The 24618-nt window shown below is 37.0% G+C and overlaps 1 protein-coding gene across 7 annotated transcripts in view; it reads left to right on the top strand.

The window, feature by feature from the left end:
• Nucleotides 1-24618, top strand: part of CDK14 (cyclin dependent kinase 14) — a 635487-nt gene that overhangs the window by 389240 nt on the left and 221629 nt on the right. For all 7 annotated transcript variants that reach the window (XM_063708268.1, XM_019031337.4, XM_063708269.1 and 4 more), the window contains one exon: nt 23938-24031. In XM_063708268.1, the coding sequence (XP_063564338.1) occupies nt 23938-24031 (94 nt within the window). The remainder of the gene's footprint in view (nt 1-23937; nt 24032-24618) is intronic.

Below are 24618 nucleotides of genomic sequence, written 5' to 3'. Positions count from 1 at the left end.
TGATAGCATGCCAGTCTCTTCCTTTCATCATCTTTTAAAAAGCTAATTAACATATTAACTATGCTTGTCAAAATGTGGGGCAAATCATTTATAAATAAGCCTGTCGAATGTAATGAGATTGCATATTAAATCATCCGTTTCTCTATTACATCTCTGATTTAAGATTAAAATTAATTTATTTAACATTGTAGCAGCTGGGTGGTTAGAAAAAATTTCCATACCACTCTTGATATATAGAAAAATGTCCACATCAAAATTAATTTCGCATATGTTAGAAAAGAAATTGCCTGTTTATTAAGTATTGAAAGGCCATTTAGCATTGCTTTTTTATTAAATAAGCCTAATCACCATACATATTGGCAATGTACAAAGTTCTGCCGTCATCTTTAATGATCTTTCTTGAACCAAGGAAATGTATATAATAAAATAATGTTTCTTAGGATTTAGGTTTATTTGCTAATGTTTTAAGGTAGAGAATCACAAATTAGCCCTACCATAGCCCGTACTTTGAAAATAAATTTGTTCTACATGAGGTCCTGTGGTTTGATTTGAGACTTGAGTAATAATAATAGTAACAACAATAGGTACTTCTATTGAACACAAACTGTATTCTGAGCCCTGTTATGCATTTTAATTACTTACCTATTTTACCATGATACAGTGAAAGAAAACCAAACCCAGAGATACTGAATAATATGGGTAAGGTCTTGCAGTTAGTAAATAGAGCACTCATTCAAACTCAGAGATAACCTACTCCAAGCCCTTTCTTTTTACAAGACACTACATAATCTCTTAAGATGATTTATTTAAAATTTGGTCTTTATTTTACCACTAGAGCAACTCCAAAACACAAATACAGCAAAACATATATTTTATAATTTAGGTTATTCTCTGAGTCATGTCCTTTGCATAACTAAAATATAGTGGGTGTCTTTCACTCTCACTCAACAGTCTGTGGACTGTTTTTCTCTCCTGACATTGTTTTAAGACATTTTACTATACAGCTTTATGCAAGGAAGAGTTTTTTTTAAAAAATAAACTAAGGAATCACTGGATTGAATACATTTTCACAGGACTAGTACTTATGCTGGCATGTATTAATATTTTCCCAATTCCTAGCCATTACTCATTTATTACTTTTGCTAAAATGAATGAGTTCATTTTAAACCAAAGGATAGTAAGAATGAGAATTTGAGTTCATGAGTTATGTTGAATCATCTATCTGTCAGCACTGTTTGTACTATTTCTAATTAATCAGGTCATAAGACCAAGGAACATATGAATTAGTTACTGTCAAATGTAACACCTCTTTAAGAGTTCTTGAGAACTGCTCAAATAATGCACGATCCAAGTGACTTGTTGGTGTAGCCACCGAAATGCAATGCAACATAACAAAAGAACTGGGGACAGTCAGAAGGGCATCCGGGAGATTGAAGCTGATCTCATGGTGGCAGCCGTGGTTTCTAAGCCCACTCCCACTATGGAAGTCCCTTAAAATTAGGATGACCCTGTATTTTATTAGTATACCAGGACACCATTGAGAGTTAATAATTCTGCCAGGATAATAGGTGTAAAACAGAGATAATTGTGACATGTGGTCACCTTTCTCATAATGCACTAGAGCAATAATTTACTAAATACTATTAATCAGAAGAGACTTAACACATTTGAGTGTTTAATTCACACTAAGGATTACTGATTACAAACTCAAATTCCTTGTTACAAACTTAATGTTACATTGCCTAATACAAATTATCTCTGTAAGTACAGTTCTCTCATATTAGGTTATTGTGGCATTTTAGAGTGGCTACTAAAGTGCCGAATTTAGTGATAGCTTTGGCATGCTGAAAGGAAGCACCTCTATTTTTATGTCAAAAATCTAGTGTGGGGCTGGGCATGGTGGCTCACAACTATAATACCAGCACTTTGGGAGGCCGAGGTGGGTGGATCACCTGAGGGCAGGAGTTCAAGACCAGTCCCATCAACATGGTGAAACTGCGTCTCTACTAAAAATACAAAATTATCTGAGCATGGTGGCACATGCCTGTAACCCCAGCTACTTGGGAGACTGAGACAGGAGAATCTCTTGAACCCGGGAGGCAGAGGTTACAGTGAGTTGAGATCGCACCATCGCACTCCAGCCTGGGTGACAGTGAGACTCCGTCTCAAAAAGAAAAAAAAAGTCTAGTGTGGTTATAGTTTTTATATTCCATTGTTGTTTATCGGTGTGTATGTTTGTGAGAGAAAGAGTATATGTGTGTTTTCAGTGCATATGTTTGGTCATATATTGGCAATAAATTAGCTAAATGATAATATGTAAAATGAGGCATTGTTCACTACCAAATATTTTTAAGAACAAATAAAAATTTCCCCATTTTAAATCAATGTTTGCAAAATAATTGGCTATCCACAAACTGGTTTTGGGGTGATTTTTTAAACAGCCAATCACAGAGACTCAGTTTCATGACATTATTATAACCCTTGGTGCATTCAGCTGCCTCACTGGTTTGTGAGAATAACAAGAGATGGTTACATGTAAAATTTTTTAAGAAATATAAAACTCCCCAAATGTTGAGAACAGTGTTCTTATCAACCCTTAGAATGTCAATCAGCCAAGCTAAATATACTGTATTTCTACTGGGGTATAGCATCCAAGGGTGCTATGGGATATATAAAAGCTGCTCTATTTGGTTTTAGGGAAATTAACATACTGCCTGTGTCTTGAGAATCAAAAATAATTTTTGGCCCAGGATATTCTCATCTTAAGAGTGTGTGTGTGTGTGTGTGTGTGTGTGTGTGTGTGTGTTTTAATTTAGAAATATATAGGCAGGAGTGTTGGCTTACACCTGTAATCCCAGCACTTTGGGGGCCAAGGTGGGAGGATGGCATGAGGTTAGGCGTTTGAGACCAGCCTGGGCAACATGCTGAGATCCCATCTCAGCAAAGTATAAAAGTTCAGTTACCATGGTAGAGTGTGCCTATAGTCCCACAGGAGGCTGATGTGGGAAGACAGCTTGAGCCCCGGATTCAAGGCTGCAGTGAGCTATGATCACACCATTGCGCTCCAGCCTGGCCCCAAGAGTGAGACCTACAAAAATAAAAAATTAAAAAAAAAATAGAAGTACATAAACTAGTATTCAAATTTTAGAGAACATTGGATGTGCACTGGTGCTTTCGTGTTGTAAGTTGTGTATTTATTCATGTAGAAATCATTTCTCTGAACGTTATCAACCTAGATAACAAAAACGGAGAGGGAGACTCTCTAAAAGAAAATGATGTTTATTCAGAAACAGGCATTGCAATGGGAATATATGTGCCGTAATAAATTATGTGCATATTGAGGGAGGTAAAGGAAGACAAAGGTTTTTTTTTTCTTTTCTTTCTTTTTTTTTTTTTGAGACGGAGTCTTACTCGGTCACCCAGACTGTAGTGCAATGGCACGATCTCAGCTAACTGCAACCTTCGTCTCCCGGGTTCAAGAGATTCTCCTGCCTCAGCCTCCTGACTAGCTGGGATTACAGGTGCCCACTACCACGCCTGGCTAATTTTTGTATTTTTAGTAGAGATGGGGTTTCACCACGTTGGTCAGGCTGGTCTCGAACTCCTGACCTCGAGATCCACCTGCCTCGGCCTCCCAAAGTGCTGGGATTACAGGCGTGAGCCACCGTGCCTGGCCGACCAAGGTTTTTAAAGGAAAATTAGAAGAATTACATAATTGTTTTATGATAATTATCCTTGACTACAAAGATCAGTAACAAGCGTCATGGCAGTCTGACATTGGGCAGGCAGATGTCTTCATAGAAGTATGTTTTGTGTGTAAGGTTGCAGTGGCCTTTGTGCAAGGCTGTGTTTTTTGCAGCCTTTTGTGATAGTTTTCATATATGAGAACCCTTCCTTCGTGGCCTTCCCCAGCTCTGTCAGGGGTTTTAACACAAGTGACACCATTTTGATTGTGATAACTTTGACAAAATGTAACTAGCAGTGTTTTGCTTTATAAAGGAGAGTCATTGTTATAGTAGAAAACATATTGAAAACCTAGGTCAGCTTCCCTCTGCCACTTCTTAGCTGGGTGACTTTAGTTGAACAAGTTCCTTAGCTACTCCTAGCTTCAGTTTCTGAACCAGAAAACTGTAACAATAAAACCTGTTTTAAGTATAACCTATAACTAACATACCACAGCAATAACAATAGAAAAAAAGTGATCTTCTGCCTCATCCATACCCACCCTTTAATCCTATTTACCAGAAGCAACTACTTTTAACTGTTTGTTTTTAATTATTTTTTATTTATTTTTACTTTTAACTCTTTTAGACATGGTATTTTACTTCTGTCTGTCTTAAATTGCTTATATTGCTATTCATTGATTTACTATTTTCGACACTATCTACTAAGTAGGTATTATGGTAGATGAGGATTTAACTTGTTTCTGTCAACCTTACTTCATTATCCTAATTTAGAATCTACATCATGTCTTAGAACATTAATATATAAATATTATTCATGCTTAAAGTCAGGTAGTATTTATGATGATATATTTTCTTGTATAACCTTTTGCTTTTCCTGGACTTAATAACTGTCTGTGATTCTTATTAGTTGTCTTTGCTCTTATGACTAATTATAATTGTGAAGAATTTATCAATTACCTATGAAAACATATTTTTCAAATTCTCAAACACAACAGCAAATCTATCAGTTCCATTTACTTTTTTTACGTCTCCTTTCCTCAGCCATGTTCTTGAAACTTTCCTCTCTTGGCTTTCTGATTTCTTGGCTTGGCACAATGTAGCATTTCTTATCTCAGACTTCATTTGCTCCCCACTCATCCCCGTCCCCACTTTGTCTCTGCATGGTGTTGTAGGTCCTAAGATGGTTATTCTCTGTTCTCTTCCTAATCTGTTCCCCACCCTCTTCTGTCCTGCCCTGTGTCTTACTTCGCTGACCCCTAGGGAATTGCATCCTCTCAGCTGCCATCACTCACTGGTTTCCAGCTGGGTTCAGGCAAAAACAAGTGAGAGGAGAGAGTGACTGTATATTTTTCCCTAATTCTTCCGCATGTTAGACCATGTTTCTGGAAATGACTAACTACAACTTCTGTGGGGAAGCTTCTCTCCCATAGCACTAGCTGTCAGTAGACACTAATAACACTTAGGTCTTAGTTGGAGAGGGAGTCATGGCTTCCTGCTGTTGCTAGAATCTGAGTATTTCTGTATGTCTTATTGGTTCCCTTATAGCTCTATTCGTAGTCACTTCTGGGTTGGATCCATTTTCCTTCTGGAGTGTCACTGACTGCAGATTCCCTTTATCTGGATTCCATGTCTTCCTCCTTTAGGTGCATTAGAAGAATGCATACATTAGAGATACAGTTTTCAAATTCTTAGTATTTTGAAAACGCCTTTATTCTACTCTCACAAATGATTGATGTTTGGCTAACTGTATATCATTAATGATAATGTATAACTTGAATGTTAATTTTTTTCCTCAGAATTTTCAATACATTGTTTTATTTCCCCAGAGCTTCTGGTATTGCTGCTGAGAAGCGTGAGTCCATTCTCCACTTCTCGATCATTTGTGTGCCCTCTCATACTTCCTCCCTGTAGGGAATTGGGTTCTTCCCTCTATCCCTGGTATTCCAGAATTTCATGATGATATTGCCTTGGTAGTATCTTTTTCTATTGGTGCTGGGTAAGTTTCCTTCAAGATAAAGAATAATGTGTTTTAGCTCTTAGAAAACTTCTTGAATTTCTTTTAAAAAAAAGATTTCTTCCATCCTCTCTGTCTTCACTTTCTAGAAAATTTGTATTACTTTGATATTGGAACTCCTTTCTTAATCCTCTATTTTTTAGAGTCTTTTATATAACTTTGTATCTTACAAACCTTCTATTTAAAAAAAAAATCAGCTTCCATATATAAAATTGTTCTTGCTTCCTTTCCTTCTGATCTCTATTTCTTCAAACACGGGGATGGGGACATTTTTTGGCTTTTCATTTACTTTTATACATTAAGCACTATAAATCTATACACTTAGAAGGGCCCAATTAACCGGTCAGTTCATTGTATATTGTTCACGCATAGAGCTAAACTTCTGGTTGGGAGATCCTCAGATGTCAGTCTCTGAAGGCTTTTTCTTTGTTCCTCCTCACATGCTGATTACAGGCAGCTGACATCCTCAAAGCAGAATGGAAAGGGGAGCTGATGGTCACATAGATCAGTAAACATGTTTTTCACTTGGTTTCCCTTTTTTTCAGCTCAGTGCCTCACCCTGCTCTCTTCTGCAACTTTTATCTTCAATTTGAGGCCTCCTGGGTTTAATGTCATGTACCCTGCTGGTGTGTGTTTAGGGTGAGATGAGGGATAGTCAGAGAAGACCTATGAGGCTAAAGTTTGCTCTTCATACACATTTTCATTTCTCCCTTCTATCTCCAGCTGTCAGACTCAGCTTCACACTTTTTACATCCTGAACTTTTTCCAAGTTGCTGTAGGTAAATAATCTGACTATAACTTGAAGCTGTAACTCACTGCCTGTGGTCTGCCTAGATTGTCATGTCTTCATCTACATCTTCTCAAAACAGTTACCTCTCACGTACTTGTGCCTTCTCGTAGAGTTCTTTTATCCTTGTTTAAAATTTTATTTCCTAACTGACACTTTGGTCACTTTGGAGAACACAAATGAAGCAATGTTAGTGAGTGCTGCTTGAGGGCAAGAACCAGGTCTTTCTCACCTTGAACATCTTGATATTATGTAAGGTTGTCCAGAAGGGCGGAAAGGAGGGAGGGAGGGAGGTGGGAGGGGAGGTAGGGAGGTAGGGGGAGAGGGAGGGAGGGAAGGAAGGAAGGAAGGAAGGAAGGAAGGAAGGAAGGAAAGCAAGCAGGCTGGCTCATATTGTATAAGGTGGGAATTAGTTTCATATTGTATAAGGATCTTTATGGGAAGGGAGCTGCCCTAATTCTAGAGGTGTCTAGAAAGGGAGATCTATGCACGTTTTACCACATGCCCTGCTTTTGTTGATTATTTAATATTTGTGACTTTAACTATGAACATTGACTACTAAGGGTCTTTGTCATGTAGACATTTGTGATTTTCCTGGGGCACAAATTTAACTTGCATATGCTGATGAGTGGGAGCTGATTAAATAGCATAATGCAGGCAGGAAACTCATGACTGCTGCCATCTTAGTGTGGTGGTGGTTTATAATCCCTACCATTTAACTCTTAGTGAAATAACAAATTTATGAAAACCAACGTGAAAAGAAAGCCGTACACTGGTTGATGAGATAATGATGCAAGTTAATAAAATGTGAGGTCATAATTCTTTAAAAAGATAATAATTTTACATGAGTGGATTATAGAAAGTAGTTCTTTGGATCTATGGGCTGTATGAATCCAAAAAAAAGCTTGCTGTTAAAACCAGCAAAAGTAGTTAGTGAAGCATTTTCAACAAGTGTTTAGGCAATAGAAAATTTCTAATCCAGTGAAGGTGAAAAAGTGGATCATTAACTTATATGCACAGGAAAGACATGATTGAATGGAAATGGGATTGGAGAGAAACTAGGAGCCTCTATAAATGTCATTGTGTGCCAGTAGTTACTAAAGATGCCTACTAGAATGTTACTAGGATGTCTACTTCATATTGCTTATTGAAGGATGGAAGTGGAGAATTCTGTGCTTGTTATGACAACTGTGAATTAATTCCTCAGTACTGCATTACCTGGAGGTTATTTTAATTAACAATCACAGTTTCATTTGCTGGTATTTTGCTGTATGAATTACTATAAGTTAAATATTTTGGTGGCTTAATTTTAGATGCTATATTATGTAATTGGTAAACTTAGATGTTTGTGGGTTTTTAAAAAAAATTTATTCTTCAAATGTTGTATCCTTAGATTCCTGTTGGTAGATGTCATTAGAAAAAAAGAAAAGAAATAAAACAGTAGTTGAAAAAGAACTAAACTTGAACTCAACTAAAACGACCTATCAGTGTCCAAGAAACATCCTGCTAAATTTCATTAAAAATAAAACAAAACGTATTCATAGTATGTGACAGTCACTTAGTAATTACTGATGACAGAATCCGAGTAGCTTCCTATTTTCCTACACCCATGTGGGTTGCTCATCTTTTACTGTGGCATTTTCTATTTCTCTGTATTTCTGTGTGAGACAATAGATTCCAAGAGTGGGATGTTTATATAATTGAATTTTCAGTTGAGCTTGGCAAAGCTTTTCTCATTTTTTCTGATTGATAATTTAAATGGTTCTTCCTTTATTGTTAGCTTTTACCATGTTTGTTTTTGAATACTTAGTATATTCATAGCCTAATGGAAACTCCAACAGATTAAAAACTTTATTATAGAAATAAATAAATTTCCATCTATTTGTGACCGTTTTATAACCTCTGAAATTAGAGGTGTTTGTTTTTGTTTGTTTGTTTTTTCTCACACACTGGGTGTGGTTGGTGGTAACAGAAAACAAAAAAAAAACCAGCTCTAGAATCTTAGGGTAGCTCTCTTCCCACAGAAATCTCCCTTATACCTTGTGAGCCACTTCATTCATTTATTCATTCAGCAAAACATTACAGAATGTCGAGAGGTGCAAGGTGAGAAGGACCTGGTTCCTGCCCTCGAGCAGCACCCACTAGCGCTACTGCATTATACAACCCCAAAGGCATCATTCAAGTTGTAATCTATGTGCAGTGGCCAGACTGCAAAGCTACATTCCAGGGCAAATATTTGAGAATATTCCAAGAAGCCCACAGACTTCACCAAAAAAATGGACCCTGTTAATCTGTACTGGAGAGGTTTTTGCCTTTAGGTCTTGCATCTATTATCTAAGATATTAGGTTTTTGTCAAATATTTTACTGTAAAATATCAATCATCCAGTCATATATCTTAGTAGTGCCCATTTCAGCATTCTTACCCATAGTCCATCAAAGTCTAGCTATGCCATTTGATGACTGAAACTAAATATATCAACTTAACATAGTGTAAATTGAAGTTCAGAATTCTCCTTATAGTAGGATAATTTACATGAAGGTTTTAGCAGTGATTTCTCTTCACAATATGCCACATGAAATTTCTTGAAAAAGATTGCTTGATGTGTCTTTTGCTTTGATTTTTAAGATAATTACCCATGAATAAATTTTTCCTAATTTCCTACATTATTGCATAAGGATTAATACATTTGCAGAGAGAAGCCTTAAAATATGACTTCCTTGTTTTGCATCAGCTGTCATATAAACAGAAATTAAAGATGTGCAAGGCTTATTAATTTGCTTTTTTCTCATTCTGCCTGGTCTATGCTTATTCCTTAGAGAAGGACCGTTATTGGTAGAGTTTTAAATGAATTATCAAATGGAACTTCTCCTTTCATTGTTCCATAATACAAGAAATAATATTTATCCGCTATTTCTTGTAATATTTTTCATTTTTCTTTTTTTTCTTACAGTAGTCCTCGGTGAAGGCATTTCCTATTTATATTTTTATATTAATTGTGGCTGGTTGCTGGATGTTACCAGTCCAAATATTCCTTGTTATCTATGTAACCTGGAGTTATTACTTTAAGACTCCATCTCTAGAGTCTTCATTATCCATAGGAGTCTGTGTTGAATTTTTAAGCTTTTTTTTTTTTTTTGAGATGGAGTCTCACTCTGTCGCCCAGGCTGGAGTGCAGTGGCACAATCTCGGCTCATTGCAACCTCTGCCTCCCAGGTTTAAGCTATTCTCTGCCTCAGCCTCCTGAGTAGCTGGGATTACAGATGTATGTCACCATGCCCAGCTAATTTTTGTATTTTTAGTAGAGACAGGGCTTCACCATGTTGGCCAGGCTGGTGTTGAACTCCTGACCTCAGGTGATCCACCCGCCTCTGCTTCCCAAAGTGCTGGGATTAAAGGTGTGAGCCACTGTGCCTGGCCGAATTTTTAAGCACTTTTTAAACACAGCCAACATCATATTTTCAGTGCATTAGCAATGATGGTAGACTTCAATTTTATAGGATAGTTTTACTGTGTTCTTTGCCAAAGCCTCTAATTTTGAAGATTTCATTTTGATTTTGTCTTTATCTTTGCTGGCATTTGTGTCACCTGGGAAGAAATCAAAGTTGCCATCTCTATTTCCTCTTTTTTAACCTGACCAGGCTGACCAAATAAAGACAGGTTTTTCTGACTGCGGAGGCAGCATAGCATAACAAAGAGATTGCTGACCCTGGATTCAGGAGATGCAGTTTCTGATTCTGCTACCTACACTAAGACATTTAAACATATAATACAGCTTCCTTACATGTAAAAATCAAAACATTGTCTGAGGCCTTCTCAAAGGTACCTTTATCTCTAAATTTTAGCATTCAAGTAAATTGTACAGTGGAGCGAAAGGTTTCCATGGAGACTGCTGGAGTTCCTTTGGAGTCTCTTAGAAATGAAGTTAGAGTTCAGATATTTTGGTGAAATTACTGAGTTGATTTTTTTTTAGTGTTTAATTTCATAGGATAATATTAGCTCTAAATAAAATGCCTTTTTCTGTTACAGTATCTTGTATGTACTCCTCAGATTAGTTTATGCAATTCATTCATTTATTCCCTCATTTTTTATTATTATTATACTTTAAGTTTTAGGGTACATGTGCACAACGTGCAGGTTTGTTACATATGTATACATGTGCCATGTTGTGCTCATCAACTAGTCATTTAGCATTAAGTGTATCTCCTAATGCTATCCCTCCCCGCTCCCCCCACCCCACAACAGTCCCCGGTGTGTGTCCATGTGTTCTCATTGTTCAGTTCCCACCTATGAGTGAGAACATGCGGTGTTTTTTTTTTGTCTCATTTTAAAGATATTTATTGAACACCTATTTTGTACAAGGCAGTTTGTGAGATCTTGGAACTGAAAAGATGAGAAAGATGTATTCATGCCTTCAAGGTCACAGGGAAAGACAGTGTGATGAGCCATAACACAGGTATATGGTTGGTACAGTGGCAGCTCAGAGGTGAAGGTGATAAATTTATCCTCAGTGAATGATTAAGGGGATCAGGGGAGGCTTCACCCGGTGGTAATTACTCTGCCTGACTTCTCAAAGCCATCTTTCCAAGCTAACAAAGCTAGGTTTGAAGGACGTGTACATCATGCCATGGACAAAGACTAACAGGTGAAATATCTGGTGTTTTGTAGATAGAGATGGAGGATAGGATTTCAGAAGCATTCAAAAAGGATGGTAAGGAGGAAGAGAGAAAGCGGTTGGAGATCAGATTGTAGAAGTATTTAGGAATACTTAGGATGTAGACAACTTGATGACTGCATATACATAGTAAAAAAAAAAAAAAAAAAGGCAAAAGATTTCAGATGATTCCTGGGTTTCTGGATCTGGTAACTGGACCAGACAGCAAAAATACAGCTTTGCCATTTCATTAAAAAATAATAATAATAAATGTACATAGTACTTAAAGTGTATGAGCAAAAATTATCATTGGAACATAAGGAGCATTTATGCTGGTTGGCACTTTAAGATTGTTGGGCTTCTCAGTCTTCCCTGTTAGTTTTATTGCTGATGTAGATCCTAGTAAGAGGATTCTAATCACTTGCCTGGTGCCTCCCTCCAAGTCAGCAGCAGGCCACCCCGGGCCTTGAGTCTACTGAACTACATTAGCTTAGCTTCCTGTACTTTATGTTTTACTTTTGTTTTTATTCTGATATGCTTAATTTGTAAGTACAACTTCTTAGAGATATAATTTTGTTTCATAGTTGAAAAATAAGTATTATAGTTTCCCATTATATTAAAAGTTTATTGTTTTGAATCAAATATTTTCTAAGATGGTCTTTTACCCACAATCCAGGGTTATATTTTCATTCCTTAAGAGCAAAATACTCCATAGAAGTACTTGACTAAGATATATTGTGCCTATCTGTGCCTAATGAAGCACTAACCACAGTAAATGATGAGTGGCAGTTTAATCAATTTGGTTTCTTCTGTAGTCACCAAGGGCATGCAGAACGTAATTTTTTAGTCTTTTACTTTTCAAATACTGCAAATGCCAAAATGAAAAGATTAAGTCTGTTATATGTAATAAATTTTCTTTTAGAATATAGAAAAAAGTCACTTTTTAATTTTCATCTTTTTGAAGCTGACCTCCTAGGGAAGAAAACTCTTTGTCCTATTTTACATATATATACATTCCTTCAGAGAAGAGTAAGATAAATAAATGGCTACCTTGGTGCATCAAATAGTTCTAGCTTTAATTGCATAATGATTTATTTCAGTGAACCATGACTAAATAAAATTACCTATTAGGTTAATTAATGTGGAAGCATTCTGAGTTTGTATTGCATCCCTGTGTGTTAAATTTAGATTATGTTTTGCATTTAATCTAACTTATTTCAGTGATCTGTTTCTTTGTTGTTCCTTTGGCTGGAGCTTGAATATATGTTCAGAGAATTGATCTGAGTTATAAAACTCCATTCAAAACATAATTACCCAAATTCCTTTACATTATCACCCCTCAGTACCTGATTTTGAGAACAGCAGCATCAGCATGGCTTGGAAGCTTGTTAGAAATGCAGGATCTCAGGCCTCAACCCATACCCAGTAATTAGAATCTGAATTCTAAGAAGATCCCCATGTGGTTAGCATACACATTAAAGGATGAGAAGCACTGCTTCAAGTACTTTTTTTGGAAGGATACATAGGTTTGAGGAAATTTCCGATGCCAGCATAATGTTGAAAGGCAGAGAACTAACCTGTAATGAGTTATGGTTCTGTTCATCTGCTTGCCTCCTTTCAGAATCAGAAACAGCTTGACACTCCCTTTTTTAACATCCTTCTTTCCAAAGGTTTCAACAATGCAGATGGCTCTGAAGGGCTCTAAATAATTTTCTAAACTTGAGAAGAGGCCTCTTATCACTTTCAATTAGGAAATTATGTATAATAAGGGGCAGGTCTCCCCCCACCATAATAGTCTAAGTTTGATGAGTCATTGTTCCTGCTGCACATATGGCAGTGCACGGGCTATGCTGTGTCATGATCCCTCTGGAATTGAAACTGTCACTCTGCTTAAAGCTCTCGGTCCTAAGGAATCCCAAGCCTTTGCTAACACATGGATGCAATAAAAAAACGAAAATCTAGGCAATGTTTTCTGACATTTTCATTGCACCATATTTTAAAATATTAGAGTCTTTCTGCATTATCTACTGAGATTGAGCCAAACTTTTATCGGGGGGACCAGCCCGCAATATTTCAATGTAGGTTCTTTCTATTTTCCTAAGTGTTGGCTGATCTGAGAAATAAAGAGAAAGAATACAAAGAGAGAAATTTTACAGCTGGGCCTCTGGGGGTGTCATCACATATTGGTAGGACTGTGATGGCGACCTCAAGCCGCAAAACCAGCAAGTTTTTATTAGGGATTTTGAAAGGGGAGGGGGTGTACTTACAGGGAGTAAGTCACAGAGATCACATGCTCCAAAGGGCAATGAAAGATCACAAGGCAAGGGCAAAATTAGAATTACTGATGAGGGTCCGTGTCCCGCTGTGCACACATTGTCTTGAAAAACATCTTAACAGGAAACAGGGTTCGAGAGCAGACAACTGGTCTGACTAGAATTCACCAGGCTGGAATTTCCCAATCCTAGTAAGCCTGAGGGTACTGCAGGAGACCAGGGCATATTTCAGTCCTTATCTCAACCTCGTAAGACAGACGCTCCCAGAGCAGCCGTCTATAGACCTCCCCCCAGGAATGCATTCCTTCGCTAGGGTATCAATTATTAATATTTCTTTCTGGGAAAAGAATTCAGTGATACTTCTCCTATTCACATAACCATCTACAGGCTTTCTACGAGAAGGAAAATATGGCTCTATTCTGCCTGACCCCACAGGCAGTTAGACCTTATGGTTATCTTTCCTTATTCCCTGAAAATTGCTGTTATTCTGTTCTTTTTCAGGGTGCACTGATTTCATATTGTTCAAACACACATGTTTTACAAACAATTTGTACAGTTAACGCAATCATCGCAGGGTCCTGAGGTGACATACATCCTCAGCTTATGAAGATTACAGGATTAAGAGATTAAGACAGGCATAAGAAATTATAAAAGTATTAATTTGGGGAACTAATAAACATCCATGAAGTCTTCACAATTTATGTTCAGAGATTGCAGTAAAGACAGGCGTAAGAAATTATAAAAGTATTAATTTTGGGAACTAATAAATGTCCATGAAATCTTCACAATTTATGTTCTTCTGCCGTGGCTTCAGCCAGTCCCTCTGTTCTGGGTCTCTGACTTCCCGAAACAAACTTTTGCCTTGAGAATTAGGGAAGAAGGAGAAGAATGTTTTATTTTTTTGATATCTTAATCTAACCAAAATTAGATTAATGTCAACTAGAGAAATAATAATCTTTATGTCTTATTCTGCTTCCTCATGTGATATAATTATTTATTGAGTTAATTACCATTTAGTTAACAATATCTTTTTGAGAAAATTGACTGAGTATAGTCCCTTGAAAATACGCACCAAATGCAGATTTTTTTATTATGCATGCTGATGGATGTAATTAATCCATATTTAGTTGAAAGATAGAAAGTTATCCTACACCATAAAATCCCAACAGGACTTTAATGAACAGATACATACATTACAAGGCATATTAGCTGGTGCCTTTTTGACCTAACCCTATTTCATTCAGGTCTGGTAATGTTGCCATATCGCCATAACCCCTATCAATCATTTGGGCTATATTTTTAAAAGCAAAAGACCAAATCTTTGTTCTGAGAAAGGTAATGGTGGCTAACACATTTACAAGTAAATAAATAAATTGCAGTTGTAGAAAGTATCATGGAGAGCACAGAGTTAGGGGACCTAACGTAGCCTGAGAGATCAGAAGACCTTCCCACAGAAGTACCCCTGAACTTGTCTTTCCCTGTTCTAAGGGAGGAAAATTCTTACTCTTTCCCTGTAAATTGCATTTTTTTCTATGTATTACACACTCCACCCTACCCTTGCCCCAAATACAGTAGTTTAAATAAATCTTTTCACCTTGAATTCCTTTGCCATAGAGTGTATTATATATATTTCTTCAAATACTTTCATATTAAATTTTTAATTTAATTTTTAAAAATTGACAATAATTTACATTTTCATGGGGTACATAGTGATGTTTTGATACATATAATGTATAGTGATCAGATCAGGGTAATTAGCCCATCCCTCATATAAAAACATTTATCATTTCTTTGTGTTGGAAACATTCAATATCTTCCTTCTAGCCATTTGAAACTATATAGTATAGTATTATTGTTATAGTCTTAATAATATATAGAGTATATGTTACATATAATATAGTCTTATTTTCTTAACGATAGTCATCCTACATTGGTATAAGACACTAGAACTTATTCCTTCCTTCTGGCTGTAATTTTGTGTCTTTTAGCAAATCTCTCCCTATGCTTTCCTTCCCTACCCTTACCAGCCTCTAGTATCTTCTGTTCTACTTTTTACTTCTATGACATTGACTTTTTTTAGCTTCTGTATATGAGTGAGAACATGCGGTGTTTAACTTTCTGTTCCTGGCTTATTTCACTTAAGATAATGCCCTCCATTTCCATCTATGTTGTCACAAAAGACAAGATTTCATTCTTTTTTTATGGCTGAATAGTATTCATTGTGCTTGTAGACCATATTTTATTCATCCATTCATCTGTTGTTGAACACCTAGCTTCATTTCCTATCTTAGCTATTGTGAATAGTTCTGCAGTGAACATGGGGTGCAAATGTCTCTTCAATATACTGATTTCTTTTCCTTTGGATAAATTCCCAGTAGTGGGATGGCTAGCTCATATGGTAGTTCTATTTGTAGTTTTTTGAGAAACCTCCATACTGTTCTCCATAGAACATTCCCACTAACAGTATATAAGAGTTCCCTTTTCTCCACATCCTTGCCAGCATTTGTTATTTTTTATCTTTTTCTTAATGGCCATCATAATTGGAGTGAAATGTCTTATTGTGATTTTGATGAGAATTTCCCTGATGTTTCGTGATGTTGAGCACTTTTTCATGTTTCTTGGCCATTTGTGTGTCTTCTTTTGGAAAATGTCTGTTCAGATCATTTGTCCCCCCGCTTTTTTTTCTTTTAAAGAGACAGGGTCCTTCTCTGTCACTTAGGGTGGAGTGCAGTAGTGCAATCATAGCTCACTGCAGCTTCAATCTCCTGGGTTCCAGCAGTCCTCCCACCTCAGCCTCCCCAGTAGCTGAGACTGCTACAGGTGCAGTCCCACCATGCCTGGCAAATTTATTTTAACTTTTTGTGGAGACAGTCTTGCTGTGTTAACCAGATTGGTCTTGAACTCCCTAGCCTCAAGCGATTCTCCCACCTCAGCTTCCAAACTGCTGGGATTACAGGTAATCAACCATGGCACCTGTCCTCATTGGCCCATTTTTAAATAAGATTGATAGTTTTTTCATTGTTGAGAAGTTTGAGTTCCTTATATATCCTAGATGTTAATCTACTATCATACAAGTAGTTTGCAAATATTTACTCTCATTTTGTGGGTTGTTCTTTCACTCTGTTGATTGTTTCACTCTGTTTTCCTGCGTGTAGCTACATTCCTACCCCACCATATAAAAACTCAATTTAAGTCGGTTGGGGAGGTGGATTTGAGACTTATCTCCCATCTGTACAGAAGCTTTTAGTGTAGAAGCTTTTGGTTTGATATAATCCCATTTGTTTATTTTTACTTTTGTTGCTTGTGCTTTTGATGTCTTATTCATGAAATCGTTTCCCAGATCAATGTCCTGTGTTTTCTTCTAGTAGTTTTACCGTTTTGGGCCTTATGTTTAAGTCTTCAATTCATTTTGAGGTGATTTTGTCTACTGTGAAGCGTGGGAATCTAGTTTTGTTCTTCCGGATAAGAATATCCAATTTTCCCAGCAGCATTTCTTGAAGAGCTTGTCATTTTCCCTTGAGTGTTCTTGGCACCGTTATCAAAACACCAGGGGTTCAGCCTAGGTTCCATTTGCCTGCTGCACAGAAAGCCAATGACTGAGACAATGAGTTTTGCCAGGGAAGAAGCCTTTATCTGGGTGCTGCAGCTGAAGAGACAAGAGAAAAGTCTCAAACCCATCTCCCCAGCTGACTAAAATTGGGGGTTTATATAGTGCGGAAGGAATGTAGCTACATGCGGGGAAACAGGAATTAGGGAGGAATAAGGAAGAGGAGTTTCAGTTCCATAATGCTGTCAGAGTTCTGAGGGTTGGTTTCCTGAGAAACGAACTCAGATAAGACAAATATGTTTCAAGCTTTAAGACTAGGAGATCAATTTCTGTTTATTTTTTTTAAAAGACCATAAACATCAGTCTTACGGGAAATCATGACGTATCACTCATGATGTTAACCTTTGTCACATGGCTGAGATAGTGTTTGCCAGTTTTCTCCATTGTAAATTTGCATCCACACCCCCTCTCCGCTCCTACTTCCATGCTGTACTCTTTGGAAACAAGTCACTAAGCTGAGCTCACGCAGAATAGCCAGGGGGAAGGAGGGTCGTGTTGCTTTCGATTCATTCAGCAAATATTTTTGAGCCCTTATTATGTGCCTGACACTCTGCTATGTCCTGGGAATAAGGTGATGTCCACAACCTTGTCCCGATCTTGTAGATGTTCCATCTAGAGGAGACACACCCCCAAAAGCCAAACACAATTCAACATTTTTAAGTGTTATAAAGGGGACAAACTAGGAAAAATAGGGTGAGACACTGGGGCTGGGGCTGTAAGGAGGAACTGCCTTATAGGTGGTCGCTGGGAAAGACATTTCTAAGTGGAGCTATTTGCACTGACCTCTGAATAGCAAAAAGCAATTAACCAGGCACAGAGAGGGCAAAGGGAACAACAATCCGTGCAGAGATCTTGGGATGGGAAAGAGTGTGGCAAGTTTTAGGAGAGGACAGTGGAATAGCATGGCTGGAGCAGAGGAAATCTAATGTGGATACAGACATGATGTAAATTTGGAGATAGAGGTCAGCCACACAGCATGCGGAGGCTTCACTGCCTCGAGCCTCTACTGTTGATTTTAAGGAAGAAAAAAGTTCAAGGGATAATTTTAAAAATTGGATTCCTCTCCTTTTGTCAATATAGGGGCACGTATGTAGGGTATGAGTAGAAAGAAAACAGGTGGAAAGAAAATCCTCTGAAATCAGGATAGAACCCAGCATAATTCTGGAAACCCCTTATGTTTATAAAATTAAATTTAATAGGTAAAATTTTCTAATGTTTATAAAATAAAAGGTAGTACTTCCAAGCATGATATAATGCTTCCCTGTCTTCTAAATATAAAATAAAAACTTTAAGTTAGTAAAATAACCTATCCCTCTTCTCCCTCCAATGATGCATATCAGCTCACGAAATTATCTATTTTGGGAAAAAGTTAGATAGCACCTTATTAAAAAAATCACTCCACATATTTTCTCCTAATTTATTTCTCAGTTCAAAATACTTTAGAGATTAAAATATCTTCAATCAAGTTTAAAATATCTACTAATTTTTGACAAAATGCAGGAAACTTCTAAGGCATATTTTATTACAGGAAAACTGCTAAAGACAGTAGTGAAAAAACAGATCATATTTAAGAGATTATTTCTATTATTTACAAATAATCATGATATATTATACTTTCTTTTCTTTATTTGTTTTTCCATAACTGATTAGTATGACTTTTTCTATTATTGTGTTTTTTTGCAAGTGGAGCATAACATAGGTCAAGATTTCACAAACTTTGTAAAGGGCCTGATGGTAAAAATTTAGGTTTTGCAGGACATGTGGTTTCTGTAGCAACTACTTATCTTTGTCATTTCGATGAGAAAGCAGCCATACATGGTACCTAAATGAATGAGTGTGGTTGTTTTTCATTAAAGCTTATTCATAGATATTGAAATTAGAATTTCAGGTAATGTTCATATGTCACCAAGTATTCTTCTTTTGATATTTTTCAACCATTTAAAAATGTAGAAGCCATTCTTAGAATGGAATATGGACTTCTGCTCTCTTTTTAGACTTTTCTTCTATTGTCCACATAGAGCCATAACAACAGCAGTTAGTTCTCTAAAGATTCTTCAGTTTAGTAGGCTCTGTTTTCTCAACCTGGAATATTTCCATTCCCAGTGCCATCACTCCATAATCCAACCAGCTTCAACTTTTCTAGCCCTTTCAGGCGTTAAACATCCTTCCTAACCCTACACTCTGAACTAAGCATGTCCTCTCATGCTCAAGGAACTGTGTAAAATGGAATACGTTATAATTACTGTGTTTATACCATATAGATCTACTAAACAGAAAGTTGATTGAAGTTTTCCCAAAATTAACAACAGTCCTAAAAGTTTACTGACCTTACGAACAATGAGAAGTGAAGCAGAGAAAAAAAATTCTAAACTATTAGACATACCCCCAAACCAATGTTCATCATCATGCTAGAGGAAAGTCTAAATTATCTCTACATTCTCGTTACAGAAAATGTTACTATAGAATTGTCATAAGAAGACTTAACTGAAGATTATACAGCCAAATTATAGAAATAAATGTATTAGAGAGATTTGTCAGATAATGATAAATGTCAGATAGTTAATTTTACTTTGTTTTCCTGAATGTCAGACTGTTTGTTGCATTTGTTACCTTTTAAAATTTTGTGATTGCTTTTGACTGATTTGCTCATTTTAAATGCACTTCTATAGCCAATTTTTTAGTTATAATTTTATAATCTTTTTAATAACAAAAACTCCCAAATTATGTAAGTTTCAATCCTAAAAGATTGTCTGTCTCTGCTTGTACTGACAACAAATTGTCAATTCTGCTTAAAATTTTGTTTTGAATTGTGATGAAAAAAAATCATTCATATACCTGAGACATAAATTAAATTGGGAAATGTTGAGTTCAAAAAATTGAAAAATGTGTGAGCATAGGTGGGTGTTTATGTATTACCTTACTGGGTAACTAATCCTAAAATAAGAGTTTGAGCATACTGCATCCTGTGACACCTTTGATTGTAAGCTTTTGTGACCAGTTCTTATTCTTGAAAAATTTAGACTAAGTGGGTGACAATTACATAATTATTCAAATTCTCAAAAGAAGGAACAAAGGAGACATTTCCTGATATAAGATTATATATCATAAATTATAGTACTTAAGCAGATGAATTTTTTTTCTGAGTAAACCATTCAGTGCAGTCAGTTTAATCCATTGAGAGAGGGAGCATGGGGCTAATGGAGGGTAGAAAGAGGTGGGGGGAAAGCAGACACTAGTTTCTTCATATTAAATTGAAGAGCTCTTATTGCTGTGTGGCAATAAGGCAGTCCAGTAATAAGGAATTCTGTTATATTCATATGTTGATATGTTTTATACACATACTTTTTAATTTTCTTGTACATTTTATCTCTTGTGAGTCCTTTAAGTATAATTCTCTCAGCTTCTTTAGTACATCCTCAAGCATCTTTGAAAAAGATGACGTCATAGGAAACATCCACTAGAAATGAAAATCCAAGTCTTAGCCACCTAAGCAGATAAGAGCTTATAAAAATGCTACATCATTTCATTCCAACTGAATAGAATTGCAGCATAGAATAGATTTGTCTTTTAATCATTCTAAGTAACATATTATGGAGATGATATAGACTAAACACAAGTAGTGCTAAAATAAATTCTATAAGTAGTTCTGGCAATGTAATAGTTATTTTTCTAGCCAGCCTAGCTGTGTACATAATGGGGGTGGCTATGGCTTCTGCTGAGGCTCTTCACACTCAGAACTGCAGCTTATGGTGGGAAAAATGAAGGCCAAAAAGTAAAGAGCAGAGAGGATACACTGAGTGTAAAAAAGGAAGGTTCAGGTAGCTATTTAAGATCCAAGGTATTTTACTGTATAAACTAAAATAAGAAGAAAATAGTCTTAGAAAAGAATTCCTGACAGAAAAATTTGGAAAGCCACCGTACTGAAAATTTAAGTAGACTTAACCAGACATCTGAAGCCCTAATATTTATAAGCACATCATTGCATTTTAATATCTTAATAAAATAATTCTCTTGATACCTATGTTGTCTCTCAAATCTAAAATGAAAACAACTTGTGTAAAAACCCATCTACCTAGAACACTGGCTTGAAATTAGTTCTTTACTACTTAAATAAAATTACATCCTATGATATAAAATGGCATTTGTTTGTTTTTAGTCATTATAGCACTGTATACTATTGGTGTTTACTTTGAATAAGAATCATGTGGTACAATAGGGAAGCAATTTCTGCAAATACATTACTTCTTTAATTCAAAACATTGTTTATATATAATTGTGATAACAACTGGAGTAGCTTTAGAGAAGTAGGTCACTTGGTCTTAACCCCTAGGTTTATTAAATAAATTAAAGACACAAGTGTTTGCTTGCCCTAAATTGAGTATGGGGGTGCAGGAGTGGAAGAAGTGTCCCAATATGTTCGTGGTTTTATTAGACTACTTGCAAGAAACATAAACCCATTCAAATAGAGCCAATGTAAAAAATCTGGAGAATTTCCAGGAGGTAGAGAGTTCTAGAAACAAAACAAAACAAAACAAAACAAAAAAAACACTGGATCATCTGAACATCTAAGCCTCCAGAAGTCAAGAACCAAGTCATTTCAGGGGACTTCATCTGCAGGAATGTGTAGCCATTCATGCTACTTCCCTGACACTAATGTGACTTAGCCATCTACATATGCTAGTTTCTTACCATACTGCCCCATTCTCCAGAGTCCTGGCAGAAGTATCTAATTGGCTCTCTGTCCATACTATGGATTGGTTATTCCTGTTGGGCTTGGTGCAAGCTGCAGTGGTCTGGGAGGCAAGGTCTTTTGATTTACTGGACTAACTTGCTAGGTGGGAACTGTGAGCATGGCAGGTCAAGCTGCAAAAGAATGTCGAGCATAGTAGATGACTGATAGAGTAATCCATAAGCTCATAAGGGGAGCAATTCTGTCTGCTGAAAGATCCATGAAAGGCATCACAGAGGAGATGCATTTAAACAGGATTATAGTGGTTGAGTTGGAATTTGGTATCAAGAGCAAATAGGCAAAGTAAACAGGATTATAGTGGTTGAGTTGGAATTTGGTATCAAGAGCAAATAGGCGAAGAAGGAGGGTACTATAGATAGTGAAGCAATTTGAGCCAAATGGTACAGTTTTATGCCTGGCACTCAGGTAGATCAGTCTGGCTCAGCGATTCTCACTGTAGCTGCCCTGAATCATCTGAGCAGCCCATGTGGTTGCCTGGGCTCCAACCTAGATAAATTGAAACAGGATCTCTGGGGTTTGTGGTCAGAGATACGCAGTTTCTTAACCTTCTCCAGATGATTCTAATGCAAAGAGGATTGAGAACCACTGAATGTCTAGAGACTACAATACTTTATAAGTTTGTGAAATATAGTTGGAAAAGGATACTTGAACATGACTTGAGGACTCTTATACATCAGGCTAAGGACTTAACTGTATTCTATAAGTAATAGCACTAGAATGTGCTATTTTATTGGTTTCCACTCTTTTCTGAGCCCAGTATAGTTGCATCTATTTAGAGTTCTTTCAGGGCAGTAGATGGGGGCAGGGGGAGTGGGTAGGTTATGGGATCTAGGTGTAGATAGCTAGATAGCTCATGGTGCTCATTAAAAATACTGCTTATCAAGTAACTCCATTAAAAATGGGCAAAAGACATGAACAGGCATTTCTCAAAAGAAGACATACAAGCAGCCAGCAAACATACTAAAAAATGCTCCGCATCACTAATCATCAGAGAAATGCAAATCAAAACCACAATGAGATACTATCTCACACCAGTCAGAATGGTTATTATTAAAAAGTCAAAATACAACAGATGCTGGCAAGGCTACAGAGAAAAGGGAATGCTCATACACTGTTCGTGAGAATGTATAATAAATTAGTTCAGCCACCATGGAAAGCAGTTTGGAGATTTCTCAAAGAACTTAAAACAGAACTGTCATACAACCCAGCAATCTCATAACTGGGTATATATCTGAAAGAAAACAAATCATTCTAAAAAAAAGATACACATACTCACGTATTCACCACAGCACTATTCACAATAACAATGAGATGGACTCAACCCAGGTGCCCATCAACAATGGACTAGAGAAAGAAAATGTGGTACATACCTACCATGGAATACTATGCAGCCATAAAAAAAGAATGAAGTAGTATTGGCCATGTGCGGTGGCTCATGCCTGTAGTCCCAGCACTTTGGGAGGCCGAGACGGGTGGATCACAAGGTCAGGAGATCACGACCATCCTGGCTAACACGGTGAAACGCCGTCTCTACTAAAAATACAAAAAAATTAGCCAGGCATGGTGGCAGGCGCCTGTAGTCCCAGCTACCCGGGAGGCTGAGACAGGAGAATGGCGTGAACCCAGGAGGCGGAGCTTGCAGTGAGCAGAGATTGCGCCACTGCACTCCAGCCTGGGGGACAGAGCAAGACTCCATCTCAAAAAAAAAAAAAAAGAATGAAATAGTGTTGTTTGCAGCAACATGGATGCAGCTGGAGGCCATTATGCTAAGTGAATTAACACAGGAACAGGAAACCAAATACTGCATGTTGTCATTCATAAGTGGGAGCTAAACATCAGGTACTCACAACATAAAAAGCAACGATAGACGCTAGAGACTACTAGAAGGAGGAGGAAGGAAGGGAGGCAAGGGTTAACAAACTATTGGGTACTACGTTCAGTACCTGGATGATGGGATCATTCATACCTCAGACCTCAGAATCACACAATATACCCATGTAACAAACCTGCACGTGTACCCCTGAATCTAAAATAAAAGTTAGAGGGGAAAAAGAAAACAGTTTACTCACCGCTTCTCTTCTGTAGGAGTGGATATTCTAATTCCAGATTTAGTTTTCCTAAGCAGAATATATTGAAGTTTTGTAACGATTCTTTCTTCTCTCTCTAGGGGAGTAGGTTGCATCTTTGTTGAAATGATCCAAGGAGTTGCTGCTTTTCCAGGAATGAAAGACATTCAGGATCAACTTGAACGAATATTTCTGGTAAGTCCTTTACAGAGTATTTCTAAGAAAAATTGGTTTCTAATTAGTCACTTAGTGACAAATTCTACAGCAGTCTGTGGAAAAATAATTTAAAACAAAATTTGTTGTCACATTTGGTTCTAACATATTTTGGACCTTTGAAAAAGCAGGAAATCAGTTAAGAATCATGTTTTTATACTACTGTACGTGAATAACATGTCAAAGTGGTAAGAAGGAATGGGGCGGGAGAGGCAATATAGAGAAAATAATGGGTTAAAAATGAAGGTTCTGACAGAATAATTCCAAATAATTACTATAGATACTCCCTCCCCATCATGTAGGTGGAGCTTAACTCCCCCGTCCCCCTTGACTGTGAGCTTTGATAACTTTCTTCCATAAAGCAGAGCAGAGAGAGTGGGAAGATGGTGACTTTACAGTGGAGACACCAGTTAAACAGTACTTCCGTCAGGTTTTCAAGGCTATCATCATCAAAGATAAGTCATGTTAGTGGGCTGTACCCTTGATATGATGTGTTGATAATGGCACCTCACCTCTGTGGTCTTCCTCCCCAAACCATGGCCCCAGTTAAATCACAAAAAATATATCAC

Source organism: Gorilla gorilla, chromosome 6 (assembly GCF_029281585.2).
Source record: "Gorilla gorilla gorilla isolate KB3781 chromosome 6, NHGRI_mGorGor1-v2.1_pri, whole genome shotgun sequence".
In the NCBI taxonomy this organism is placed as follows: Eukaryota; Metazoa; Chordata; class Mammalia; order Primates; family Hominidae; genus Gorilla; species Gorilla gorilla.
The sequence above is the reverse complement of the archived record's forward strand: the minus strand, read 5'-3'. Positions and strand labels throughout refer to the sequence as shown.